Source organism: Coenobita brevimanus, chromosome 101 (assembly GCF_032717465.1).
Source record: "Coenobita brevimanus isolate Jiangsu-jjx chromosome 101, ASM3271746v2, whole genome shotgun sequence".
NCBI lineage: Eukaryota > Metazoa > Arthropoda > Malacostraca > Decapoda > Coenobitidae > Coenobita > Coenobita brevimanus.
Genome location: NC_137054.1, coordinates 29,545,915 through 29,559,886, shown reverse-complemented (window position 1 = coordinate 29,559,886; position 13,972 = coordinate 29,545,915). Strand labels below are relative to the sequence as shown.

Below are 13,972 nucleotides of genomic sequence, written 5' to 3'. Positions count from 1 at the left end.
TTCTTATGGGAAATCGATACGTCCAGTAGTTTTGGAGTAATTGGACGACAAACGTAGAATACTCTTCCCCACCCGCATGCGAGATAAAAAACGCTCTTTCCCTACCTCACCCACGGCTACATATTTTCGCTCGTTACGTTTTATTATTTTCTTTTTTTACTCAAAGTATACATGTAAAATATCATAAGGTTTTTGATAGTGCTGTCAGAAACTCGGCATGACTATTAGTCTTTTTGCTAGGTTCTGACAAAGAAGCTAAACTTTCTTCCATCTCATATGTGTGTATGTAAAAAACATTATTTATTTGTGTAAAAAAATATTGAACTATAGAAATAGGTCAATATACAGATCAGCAAAATACGGATAACTCACTTCCTTCAGATGTGTTGAGATGCTGGCAGTAGCTTGAAGATGAGGAGTTACGTAGTGTGTGAGCGTGTGCGTGTGTGGGTGAGCGTGTGCATGTGTGGGTGAGCATGTGTGTGTGGGTGAGCGTGTGCATGTGGGTGAGCGTGTGGGTGTGGGTGAGTGTGTGTGTGTGGGTGAGCGTGTGCATGTGGGTGAGCGTGTGGGTGTGGGTGAGTGTGTGTGTGTGTGTGTGTCTGTGGCTGCGGCGTATTTTCTTCTCTCCTTGCGATACATTTGCCTAAAACATATGCGATCCACACAATAGATTTCTTCACGAACATTCGCTGCATGACATACATATATATATGTGGCTGTGGCATATTTCTTGTCTCTTGACACTTGCACTTTGTTTTAGCTAAGTCAGTGAATGCATGAAATACTGTATTTCTCTGTGAAAACTCACTGCAACTCTGTTGTATTGGCACACACCACACTCCTTCACGAAAACCCGCAGCATGTTTGACGTATATTTCACACAATTCCATACGCATTTTCACTATCAGAATCACAATAATTCCATCACTAAACACCTCTAATTCTTCCTTCCCGACTATAAAAATTGTACGTGATGCCTGCCCCATTCCACACTATGGTTCCATACTTTCACCAAGCCAGCCACAATATCTTTCACACAAAATACACTTTAGGAATTGGCTTCATTATATACGTATTTGTAATCACACCATGGGCCTTGGGGAGGGTGAGAGGTGAAACCCCGCAACAGTGAACACGCATATTGGTTCGTAAGCCTAACACTTCATAACAGACACAAGTCCTTTTCGTGACATATATCTATGTTCCATCGACAATATCACATACAAATATGCTCATAAATGTTGCATTATCACACTGAGCCCATAGGGGCTTCGGCTCAGGAAGGAGGGGGAGAATTAGTAGGAGTTTAACCCGCCCCATCCCGATGTTTTTGGACCTTTTTTTTTTATTTTTGGCTCAAACATCCACTTTTGGTGAGAAACATCGAAAATTCATAGAGAAATCGCTCACCTGAGGTTTAAAATACCGGATTTAGGTACGAGTACTTCCTTACCTGACTGGGTTTTCTAACAGGCTGGCATCAAAGTAATTATTTTATCCACTCATAAACAGTATTTATTTATTTACTTGGTACGAATTTATATGTAGTACAAGAGTATATTGGTTTTCAAACAGTAATATAGGCATTATAAGCATTGTTTCACTCACTACCTCATCACCATTCATGATATTTTTTTTCCCACATTACCTGATCATCATTTCTGTCTGTTTCTTCCTCTAATGCTATGTAAACTTTGTCCTCCACATTGTCATCGATTGGGGAATCACTCTGGCCCTGAATGTCTTTATTGGCCAGGTCACTGGTAACAGGTGAATTGCCGAGACAATGGCGTGCAGGGGGGGGGGGAGAGGTTATGCGGTGTAAGGCATTGTTCCTGCTTGGCATCTTGTAGAGGAATAGAGGAAGGTGTCCCGTGTATACGTGCCAAAAATCACTCGCGAAATCACTCGTGAAAATTGAAAATTGTGCAAATTAGGGATCTTTCAATGTTGCCGCGTTAATTCACGTCGCCGGGACGGCGCGGGTTAAAGGGACTGAAGACACAACGCAACCCACCGCCTGGCTGCTTGGAAGAGACTGAGGTATATCGCTACGTGTTAGGCCCAATGAGGCAGCTCAGTGTTGCCAATGCCTTACCATTAGAAAGCGCTGTACTTGCTACAATGCGTCAAAATTTGACGCGATTTGGCCAGAAACTTAATTTTTGGCTAATTTTTTTGTGCTTAGGAACGCGATTCGAGTGACTGAACAAATTGAGAAAATCCACATGACACGCGAATCGCGTGACTATGCCTGAGAGGGTTAACCATGACCAGCAGCTGGTGAAAGATTTTCTGTATATATAATGATGTGATATATAATGTCTTTTTACCTATTTACTGTGCAAAACTCAGTATTTCTAATGGTTGTGTTTTGTTATGGAAAGCTGCATTTTTCTATTTTGGCTGTTCTGTTCATTGTTTTCATTTTTAATAACCCTTTCACTTTTTCCCACAGACCTTCGCAAGTTTGGCAGGGAAGCTTGAGCTGACAACTCCAAGGGATGCCTTCATCACAGCATTATGTAAATCATGCCTCCCACCCCACTACACCCTCACAGTTCTCAACAATGCTAGTGTAGCTGCTGCAGCCTCGTCACCTGCAACATCATCATCTGTTACCCGTGGCCATCAGCGTTCTCCTAGCCAGGAATCACAGCACCAGTATTATGATGCTGAGGTCAGATTGTCTTTTGTGTATAAGAGAAGTAAGGGTGTGGATTTATGGTGATGTACCTTTAGATTTTGTAGAAGTAAGTTAATGATATTGTTCATAAAAGGTACAATAGTCCCATGTCATTGACAGGATCTTTTTCAGTTTTGATTATAGATGGATTTTTTTTTTTCAGCTGGGAATTATTTGTTAATTACTTCCAAGGTAGACACTGGCAGCATCTTTCCATCCTGCTGGTCACCTACCTGCAGCTTACCCATCTCCATCCATATATCTCACCATCTCTTTAAATCACTAACAAAGTATTCTTGGTGCCTGTAGCTCATTCAGTTTAAAATAATAAATGTGTACAGTACTTATATATTCATACTTGTGGTGCCAGCCTGTCTTGTTTGTGTTATGTAGCTGTGTGGCTCATCACCTGCTTTCGTCTCGACTCGTTTCCAACTGTGCATGCACTTCACTCTTTGTCTACCTGTCTGTCTATTGCCAGACGCCTTAATCCCATAAGGGGTGTCACAAACAGATCTCCTCCATGTCGCCCCGTTCCTCGACATTTCATTGCCCTGCTTTCAGCTCACACCCCCCTCTCCCATATACTCTCCATCCCTTCATCTCATCCTTGGTCACACTCTCACTATTAGTAAATAAAAAAATATGTTTAGTGCCTGTAGCACCTTTTGTGGAAAATATTAAAATATTTATGTGAAGGTGCAAACTGGTGGTGCCAGGCTGTCTACTGTAACTATGAAGGTAGTCACCTGTTTTTGTCTCATTTCAATATATGCATCCTACTCTTACTTTTCTTAAAAAACAGTATTATTATTGATTGTAGTTGAACAAGTATTCAGTATGGATGAGCCAGGCATATGGTGGAATGGTATGTATAATGGGAATGCATTTTTAGTCATTAAAAATCACGCTAACTTGTGGATGCATAAAAGTTTTGTAAGAAAATTGGTATCGATGGGATTTGTTTATCGATGGTATCTTTGGAATATAACCGCCATTGATAAAGACGGAAACCTGTATAGTCATCCTTTTGCTTGTGTGGATCCTCCATACATTGTGAAGAAAAGTGTGCCCCCCAATCCCTAATGCACATTATTTACCTATCATGCGTGTCCTAGCCGGGATCCAAAACCCTGCCGACACTTGAAATTTGGCAAGGAGAGATGTATGATTTGTAAGCGTCGGCCATACCATGGCACCCATGTCAGAGTTCCAGTTTCCTTATGTTTCTTTTGCCTATGTTACTGGGTGTGATATTTATCACATACATGTAGAGACCTTTATCCATATGTGTGTGTGTGTATTTACCTATTTGTATTTACCTATTTGTAGTATACGGGAATTGAGCAATGCTCGTGTTGTCCTGTCTCCATATCCACATTTATCAAGTCTACCTTTACACACATGAATGTTTTTCTCCTGCACCACCTCTTCGTCTAAGTCGTTCCAAATATTTAAGTATTTACCTAATATACCTAATTGTGATATACATGGAATGTGCTATGCTCGTGGGTTTCCGTCGCTGTTTCTCAATAAGTCAAATTTAGCTTTAAACTCGTTTAAGTTTTTAGACTGAACGATCTCTTTGTCCAGGCTATTCCATAAGTCTATACTTCTGTAAGGAAAGCTATATTTCTTGATATCCTTCAAGCAGCTTGACTTTTTCAATTTCATTCCGTGTCCTCTTGTTGCTCTCTTATCCCATACAAACAGATCTTCTTTGTCAATTTTATCTGCTCCCACCATGGTCCTGAACACTGCAATCATGTCTCCCCTCTTTCTTCTTTCCTCTAAGGAAGGCAAATCCAGTTTTTCCAGCCTTTCTCTGTATGACAGGTCTGTCAGACTGGGGACCATCTTGGTTACTGTTCTTTGTATTCTGTCAATCTTGTTTATATCTTTCTTTTTGTGTGGGGACCACACTACCGCTGCATATTCTAACCTGGGGCGGATCATGGCCACTATCAATTTTTTCATCATCTCCTCATCCATATAATGAAATGCTACTCTTATGTTAGTCAAGAGTTTATAAGTCTCTCCAACTATCTTGTTAATGTGCTTTTCTGGTGACAAACTATCTTGGACCAGCACTCCCAAATCTTTCTCTTCTCTCCTTTTTGTGATTAATTCATTACCCAACAAATAATTCAGTGATTGTCCTCCTGGTACTTTTACCCATTTCCAATATTTTACATTTCTTTACATTAAATTTCATTTCCCACGTCCGGCTCCAATTGTGTATCCTATCCAAATCCTCCTGCAGTATTTTACAATCCTCCTCAACCTCTACCTTCCTCAAGATCTTTACATCATCAGCAAACAGACTTGCATAACTGTTCACTCCATCTACCATATCATTTATGTAAATCAGGAACATTACTGGCGCCAACACCGAGCCTTGAGGGACTCCACTTGTTACTTCCCTCCATCCAGACATCCTATCCTTTATTACTGTCCTCATTTGTCTGTCTCTCAAAAAGTCTCTCATCCATTCCAGAAGTTTCCCCTTCAGTCCTCCTATATATTCTAGTTTCCACATTAGTCTTTTATGAGGTACCTTGTCAAAGGCCTTCTCTAAGTCTAAGTACACACAATCCACCCAACCATCTCTCTCCTGTACCACGTCAATCGCTCTTGAGTAAAAGCTCAACAAGTTAGAAACACATGACCTTCAACTTCTGAATCCAAACTGACATTCAGCCAAAATATTCATCTCTTCCAGATATTTTATCCATCTGTCTTTCAGGATTCTCTCACACAATTTTGCGACCATGCTGGTTAGAGACACTGGTCTATAATTCAGGGGTTCTTCCCTCTTTCCTCCCTTGTAAATTGGTACCACATTTGCCCTCTTCCATTCTTGTGGCACTTTCCCCTCTTCCAGTGAGCATACGATTAAACTGTGAATTTTATCCGCCAGTTGTTCTCTGCATTCCTTCAGTACCCAGTTAGAAATTCCATCAGGTCCTGGGGCTTTCCTTACATCTTGAGTTTCCAGTAATTTATACACTTCCTGTACATCCACTTTTATATCTTTTATCACCGGAACATTTCTAATCACTCCCTCCCCTTCCACAAGCCCCTTTTCTTTAGTGAAAACTGACTGGAAACATTTGTTCATTATTTCTGCTTGCATTGCCGCATCCTTATAGATCTCTCCTTCTACTTTCAGTTTGGTGATTCCTTCCATTTGTTTCAGTTTGCCATTAACAAATGTATAAAACAGTTTGGATTCATCCTTGCATTTGTCTATTATACCTTTTTCAAAATTCCTTTCTTCTTCTCTACGTATTCTTGTGTATTCATTTCTTGTTCTTTTATATTCTTCCTTTGTTCTGTTGTTACCTCTCTTTCTCCAATTGTTCCACGCCTTATCTCTCTCTTTTTTTGCTCTCTTACACCTTCTATTAAACCACTCCTTTTTCCTGTTTTCTTTCCCTCTTACTCTTGGTACAAATTTTGAAAAAGAAAAGGGGAAAAAGAAGTGTGTGGTAATCATAGGGGCATTTGTCTTCTTAGTATAATAGGAAAAGTGTATGATGGGATACTTATAGACTGAGTTAGAGAAAGAACAGAGAAATTAGTTGGAGAAGAACAGGGAGGCTTTAGGAAGGGAAGAGGTTGTGTAGATCAGATATTCATTATTAGATCTTTAGTGGAAAAGTTTCTAGAGAAGGGAAAGAAGTTGTATGCGGCTTTCATGGATTTGGAGAAAGCATATGACAGGATGGATAGACAAGGATTGTGGAAAGTGTTAAGAATATATGGAGTAGATGGGAAGTTGTTGATTGCTGTGAAGAGTATGTATGAGGGTGCTAAGGCTGCAGTGCATATGGATAGTGAACTGAGTGAGTTTTTCTATTTGACGGTTGGGATGAAACAGGGATGTGTCATGTCTCCATGGTTGTTCAGTTTGTACATGGATGGGGTAATAAAAGAGGTACAAGGTAGGGTAGTGGATGTTGGAGTGGCACTGGTGAGAGAGGATAGTGTTTGGAAACTCCCTGTACTGTTGTTTGCAGATGATACTGTGTTGTTGAGTGAAGACGAAGGGGAGCTGCAAGGCTTGGTGGATGAGTTTGGGAGAGTGTGTAAGAAACGGAATCTAAAGGTGAATGTAGGGAAGAGTAAAGTGATGGTCTTTGAGAGAGGTGAAGTCAGTGAATGTACAGCGAGGTTGGATGGTGAGGAATTGGAAAATGTGAGTACGTTTAAGTACTTGGGTAGTGTGATGAGTAAGAATGGAGGTTTGCAGGGTGAAGTGCTTGAAAGGGTACAGCAGGGAAGAAAGGTTGCTGGTTCTTTGAAACTAGTGATAAGAAACAGGGAAGTGAGCATGGAAGTGAAAAAGTTACTGCATGACAGTATTGCGATACCAACTCTAACGTACGGAAGTGAAGCTTTGACGTTGTTGGAAGGACACAAGTCAAGAGTGAGAGCAGTGGAAATGAGTTATTTAAGAGGAGCCTGTGGAGTCACATGGAGAGACAGGCTGACGAATGAGGATATAAAGGAGCGGTGTGGATGTGGATATGATAGGAAGCGTTATGAGGAACACACTGAGGTGGTTTGGCCATGTGGAGAGGATTGAGGGTGAGAGACTGATGAAGAGAGTGTATGTGAGTGAGGTGGAGGGGGGAAGAGGGAGGGGGAGGCCGAGGATGAGATAGAGGGATGGGGTGGAGAGGTATATGAGAGAGGGGGGTGTGAGTTGGGAGCAGGTCAGTGAAATGGCGGGGGACAGGGCGACTTGGAGGCGATTTGTTTGTGGCCACCCCAAACGGGATTGAAGCGTCTGGCAATAGATAGATAGATAGATAGATAGTCTGTTTACCCGATGCAGCGCCTGTCGTCTCCTAACGCAGCAAATTCCTTTGGTCTCTGACTATTTGATATATTGTACTTTCTTTGGACAGCACTTCTTCACTTCTACTTGATCTACAGTCATCTGTAATTTAGCTTAGTACGAAGCTTGACTTATTTATAAATACACTCAGGTATTTATGCAGCTGAGCAGAGTGCAGAGTGCAGTGACACATGTGTGCTGTGTCCCATGTTGCAAAACTGTGTGTGTGTGTGTGTGTGTGTGTGTGTGTGTGTGTGTGTGTGTTTACTTAATTGTATTTACCTAATTGTGATATACAGGAAATGAGCTACGCTCGTGGGGTCCCGTCTCTGTTTCTCAATAAGTCAAATTTAGCTTTAAACTTGTTTAAATTTTTAGACTGGACGATCTCTTTGTCCACGTTATTCCACAGGTCTATACATCTATAAGGAAAACTATATTTCTTGTCTTCCTTCAAGCATCTTGGCTTCCTCAGTTTCATCCCGTGTCCTCTTGTTACTCTCTTATCCCATACAAACAGATCATCTTTGTCAATTTTATCTACTCCCATCATGGTCCTGAACACTGCATTCATGTCGCTTCTCTTTCTCCTTTCTTCTAACTAAGGCAAATTTAGCTTTTCCAGCCTCTCTCTGTACAACAGATCAGCCAGACTGGGGACCATCTTGGTTGCTGTTCTTTGTATTCTTTCAATCTTGTTTATATCTTTCTTTTTGTGTGGGGACCACACTACTGCTGCGTATTCCAACCTGGGGCGAATCATGGCCACTATCAATTTTTTCATCATCTGCTCATCCATATAATGAAAAGCTACTCTTATATTAGTCAGGAGTTTAAACGTCTCTCTATTTGTCTTGTTAATGTGTTTTTCAGGTGACAAACTGTCGTGGACCAGCACTCCCAAATTTTTCTCTTCTCTCGCTTTTGTGATTGGTTCATTACCCATCAAATGATTCAATGATGGCCTCTTGGTACTTTTGGCCATTTCCAATATTTTACATTTCTTTGCATTGAATTGAATTTCCCACATCCGGCTCCATTCGTGTATCCTGTCCAGATCCTCCTGCAGCATTTTACAATCCTCCTCAACCTCTACCTTCCTCATGATCTTTGCATTATCAGCAAACAGACTTGCATAACTGTTCACTCCAGTGACCATATCATTTACGTAAATCAGGAACATTACTGGCGCCAACACTGAGCCCTGTGGGACTCCACTTGTTACTTACCTCCATCCAGACATCTTATCCTTTATTACTGTCCTAATTTGTCTGTCTCTCAAAAGTATCTCATCCATTCTAGGAGGTTCCCCTTCAGTCCTCCTATATGATCTAGTTTCCACGTTAGTCTCTTATGGGGTACCTTGTCAAAGGCCTTCTCCAACTCTAAATACACACAATCCACCCAACCTTCTCTTTCCTGAAGCACGTCAGTCTCTCTTGAGTAAAAACTCAACAAGATGGAAATGCATGACCTTCCACTTCTAAATCCAAACTGACTATCAGCCAAAATATTCATCTCTTCCAAATATTTTATCCATCTATCTTTCAGAATTCTTTCACACAATTTTGCGACCATGCTGGTTAGGGACACTGGTCTATAATTCGGGGGTTCTTCCTTGTTTCCTCCCTTATAAATTGGTACCACATTTGCCATCTTCCATTCTTGAGGCACTTTCCCCTCTTCCAGAGAACACACAATCAAACTGTGAATCTTATCTGCCAGTTGTTCTCTGCATTCCTTCAGTACCCAATTAGAGATTCCATCTGGTCCTGGGGCTTTCCTCACATCTTGAGTTTCTAGTAGTTTATACACTTCCTGTACTTCCACTTTTATATCTTTTATCACTACATTTCTAATCACTACCTCTGCTTCCACAAACTCCTTTTCATTAGTGAAAACTGACTGGAAACGTTCGTTCATTATTTCTGCTTGCATTGCCGCATCCTTATAGATCTCTCCTTCTACTTTCAGTTTGGTGATTCCTTCCTTTTGTTTCAGTTTGCCATTAACAAATGTATAAAACAGTTTGGGTTCATCCTTACATTTGTCTATTATACCTTTTTCAAAATTCCTTTCTGCTTCTCTGCGTATTCTTGTGTATTCATTTCTAGTTCTTTTATATTCTTCCTTTGTTCTGTTGTTACCTCTCTTTCTCCAATTGTTCCGCGCCGTGTCTCTCTCTTTTTTGGTTATCATACACCTTTTATTAAACCACTTTTTTCCTGTTTTCTTTCCCCTTTACTCTTGGCACAAATTTTCCCACTCTCGAATTCTACAGGTCTAGAAAAATATCCCACTTTCTCTGTATCTCTGTTGTTTCTCTGAATTTTCTCCAATCTGCATTTTCAAAAAATGTTCTCAATCCTGTAAAGTCTGCTTTCCCAAAGTTGTACTTCCCTGCCTATAAAGCTCGTCTCTTGGCTCCACGTTCCCTGTTATCATCTGGAACTCAATGACCACATGATCACTTTTTCCAGTAGGACACTGATATTTCAAGGATTCTGTTACAGTACCATCGCGTCCAAGACTCGTTAGTCCAGCACGATTCGGATCCAGCACGGAGAGCAATTAATTAGTATTATTTAATACGATTTAATTACTGCAACTCAAGTGTGTTAGCATAACACGGACAGAGCTCCGAGAAGTGGGCGAAATCCGCAGAGTTCACTCTAGCACGATCAGCCCCGGTCCAACACGATCATACTGGACATTCCCATGATGATGATAGCCAATGAAAACTTCTGATCAAGTAGTCTTCCCCGCCTGCTATAGTGACGTGATCGTGATGCCGCCCAATTAAAAACGCTTCTGGTGTCACGTGATGTTTTGTTTAAATTTCTCCCGCCACAGCACCACTCAGTCTCATAATTGCATTGGAAGGTGCTTTTTTCTTGCTGCATTTTCTGCCCTTGTTACTGCATTTTACCCTGCTCATGATGCCTAGGAAGCCTTCTAAGAACCCCAAGAAGCTCAGGCACCTCCCTCAGGCCACCAAGCTAGAAAGCATCGAGAGGAAGAAGAAAGGGGAGAGGAAAGTTGACATTGCCAAGGCCTACGACATGAATGAAGCCAACGTGAGGATCATAATAAAAAACTAAGACAAGATCCTGGCGGCCGAAGGCTATCATATGGCACTTCATACCAGGTTTGCCGAGGATACGATGGTAAATCGGAACGGTAACGTGGTAAAATTGCCGACGATACCACGGGCACTTGGAATTCATCTGGACTGATTCCTGCCGAGGATACGACGGGCAAAACAGTGTGGCCAAAACCCAGGCGACTCGACAGAGAATGTATCGTACTACAGCATTGAACATTTAGCCTGACACTGAATACATATTAATATTTTTGAATAAATATCAATCGTGTTGAAACCCTTCTCATTGGCGTGCGTACCAGTTTATAAACAAAGTTGCTTCTCCTTATTCTCTACCGAGTCAGCGACAGCGATCACTTTCCACAGTCATGAGACGGGGCTTTGGCAACAGTTTGAGAAGCATGCACTTTGCCGAGGATTACTGAGTGCTAGGACAGGCAGAAGCAGGACCTTCCATGGCTGTGGACGAAGATAGTGATTCTGAGTGTGATTTCGAAGGATTTATGAGGAAGGTTGAGGAGGAGCAACAGCCATTACTCGCTAGTGACGCCAGCAGCCATCCTCCGGGGACCCAGTAGGACTACCTACAGCCTTGGATACCACCTTCCATTCCCAGCAAGCCCACCAACACTATCCTAAAAGGTTAGTTATCATTCATAGCACAGTACCATTTATTATAATTACAATAGTACCAATATATGTATAGGTATATGGTAGATATTTAGGGTGACTTTTTCTAGGGTTGCTGACATAATTCATTTTTCCCCATAAGCTCTATTGTTAGTCCAACACGTTTTTGGTCCAACACGTGACCCATGCATGACAATATTACCGTGCTGGACGCGAGGGTACTGTACATAGGGTTCTTTGGTAAACAGTAAGTACAGTCTTGCTGGTGTGTCCTCACCTCGGAACCTTGTCTCTTCTTTGACCCATTGCGTCATCACATTGTTCATTGCTATATTTAATAATATAGTGCCCCACGAATCCTCGCTGCCTCCTGAGTCCCATTCCTCCCAGTTCACCTCTTTACAATTGAAATCACCCATTAAAATTATATTGTTGCTTTTCTCAATCAGTTTCTGTAAATAACATGGCATGTCTGACAGCATTTCCTGGTATTCATCATCACTCCATGCTCTTGTCTTAGGAGGAACATACACTACTGCCATATCTCGCTTGTCATTCTCTCCAGTTTCTAATTTCTTATTTATCACTTCGGCCCTGCCTTCTCCCATTTCCACGGTATCTACATTTATGTTGTTCTTCACTGGTATCATCACTCCTCCTCCTGTTTTTTTTTTTCTGTCTCATCTCTACAGTTTGTATTTACCATCTCCCAGATGAACATCAATATCTTCTCTTAACTTGGTCTCTACAAAGCACATAATGTCAGGTTCCTGTATCCTCAAAAGATCGTTGATTTCTAACCGTGCCGATATTAAACCATCAACATTAGTATATGCCACCTTCCAGTGATTTTTTATGTTTTCTATACCCTCTTTTCTCCTTCTCTCCGCCAGTACCACTTCCTTAACTTCTGATCCATGACTCTCCAGTAAAACACTATCTTCTCTTTCTCCGTTCTCTTTTCGTTTTTTACCTTTGCTTCTTTTACTAAGTCCTTTATTTTAGCTCTTTCTTCCTCATTTGCATCTCTCCTTATCCAAACATTTTTAAACCCTTCCTTATCCGATAGTTTCCATGTTCTACTGGTAATTTCATTAACTGTTGCTTGGGACTTAAACTTTACCTTCAGTGGCCTTGCTCCTCCTTCCTCGTACTTTCCCAACCTAAACACCTCTTCAATCTCTTCTTGCGCTTCGTTGTTTTCTTCCATGACTATTGATATTATTTCTTTGACTTTACTCAGTTCTTCTCTTTCTCTGTCTGATCTTATTGTAATACGTTTTTCTTTAACTCCTGAAATTATTATACATTTTTTCTTGTCTGCTACATCGCTAACTAAAGATTCTCTACTCAGCACCCTAACCACTTCCCTCTCCACTTTTTCCTTGCTTTGTTGGTCTACAATATCTCTCAAATTTACATTTCCCTCTTCCTGAATTTTCTTCCACCCCTTATGTTGCTCCTTGATTTCTTTAATGTGCTCTTCCTGTATTCTTGATTTGGACTCATACTCATCTAGTTTGCTTTTCATCATGTCCCTTTCCTCTTCCAACCTCTTATTCTCCCTCTTAAGCTGTTTTATTTCATTCGAGGCTGATTCATTGTTCACTTTTAATTCAGTAACTTCCCTTTCTTGTTCGTCACTACGTGTACAGATTTTTTCCAGGGTACTTCTTAAACTTTTGATCTCATTTTCCTGCTCTATGGTCCGTTCCTGTAACTCTTTAATTACTGCCCATACCTTTCTTATCTCCTGGTCATTCCTCTCCGCTGTTTTCTCAACACCTGCTATTCTTGTCTGGTTCAACTTAATACTTCCTTTTCCCACATCCTCTTCACAAAAGCCCTCAAATTCTTTCTCACTGATCGTAAACAATGCACCGTCCGTTTCCGCCATGAATCAACCATATGGAGACTTTCTGTTTTCACTTTATCTTGTCCCTTTTATGACCGAAACCACGTTTTTTTTTATTACTGTCCGACGAGACCACCACTCACGCACTCATTAACACAGTCACAATTAGGCTTAGCTTCCTTTCGTCGGTGATTCAGCGATTATTTCCCCACGATCCTGGAAGAGGTCCGTCTCTGTCGTCGACCCGTGTGTGTGTTTGTTATTACCTTACCTAATTGTTCTGACCTAATTGTAGCTTTACAGGAATGAGTCAAGCTCGTACTGTCCTGTGTGTTAAACCATTTTTATCATACATATCCTTAAATTCATGAATAGTTTTGGCACACGCTTTTTCATTTGGCAGTGCATTCCAATGATCAACTGCCCTGTTTAGGAAACTAAATTTCCATGTCTTTATTGCCTTTCTTTTTATTTAGTTTTTTGCAGTGTCCTCTTGCTGATGCTTTCCCATAGATTATATATTCATTTATGGCTATTTTCTCTTTCCGTGAGATGCATTTATGTAGCATAATCATGTTTCCTCTTTTCCTTCTCTCCTGTAGTGTTGGTAGATTTAATTTTTCTAGCCATTTGTCATAGTTTAGATCTTTAAGCTTGGTACCCATCTTGTAGCTGCCCTTTGTACTTTTTATTTTTTTTATTTTTTATTTTTTTATCTTTTTTTTTTTTTTTTTAGATCAGGATTTCAGATGTCTGATGCAAACTGCAGGGTTAGTCTGATGAATGATGCTAATATCTTTCTCAGCATGTCTTCATTTATATATGTGAATGCTGTTCTTTGAGGTAGGT

General features: G+C 40.8%; 1 protein-coding gene across 1 annotated transcript in view; it reads left to right on the top strand.

Annotated features, from left to right (window-relative positions):
- LOC145414995 (protein MON2 homolog) overlaps window positions 1-13,972 on the top strand; it is a 570,120-nt gene that overhangs the window by 183,063 nt on the left and 373,085 nt on the right. The window contains exon 12 of the mRNA XM_080284414.1: window positions 2,462-2,683. Within this exon, the coding sequence (XP_080140540.1) occupies window positions 2,462-2,683 (222 nt within the window). The remainder of the gene's footprint in view (window positions 1-2,461; window positions 2,684-13,972) is intronic.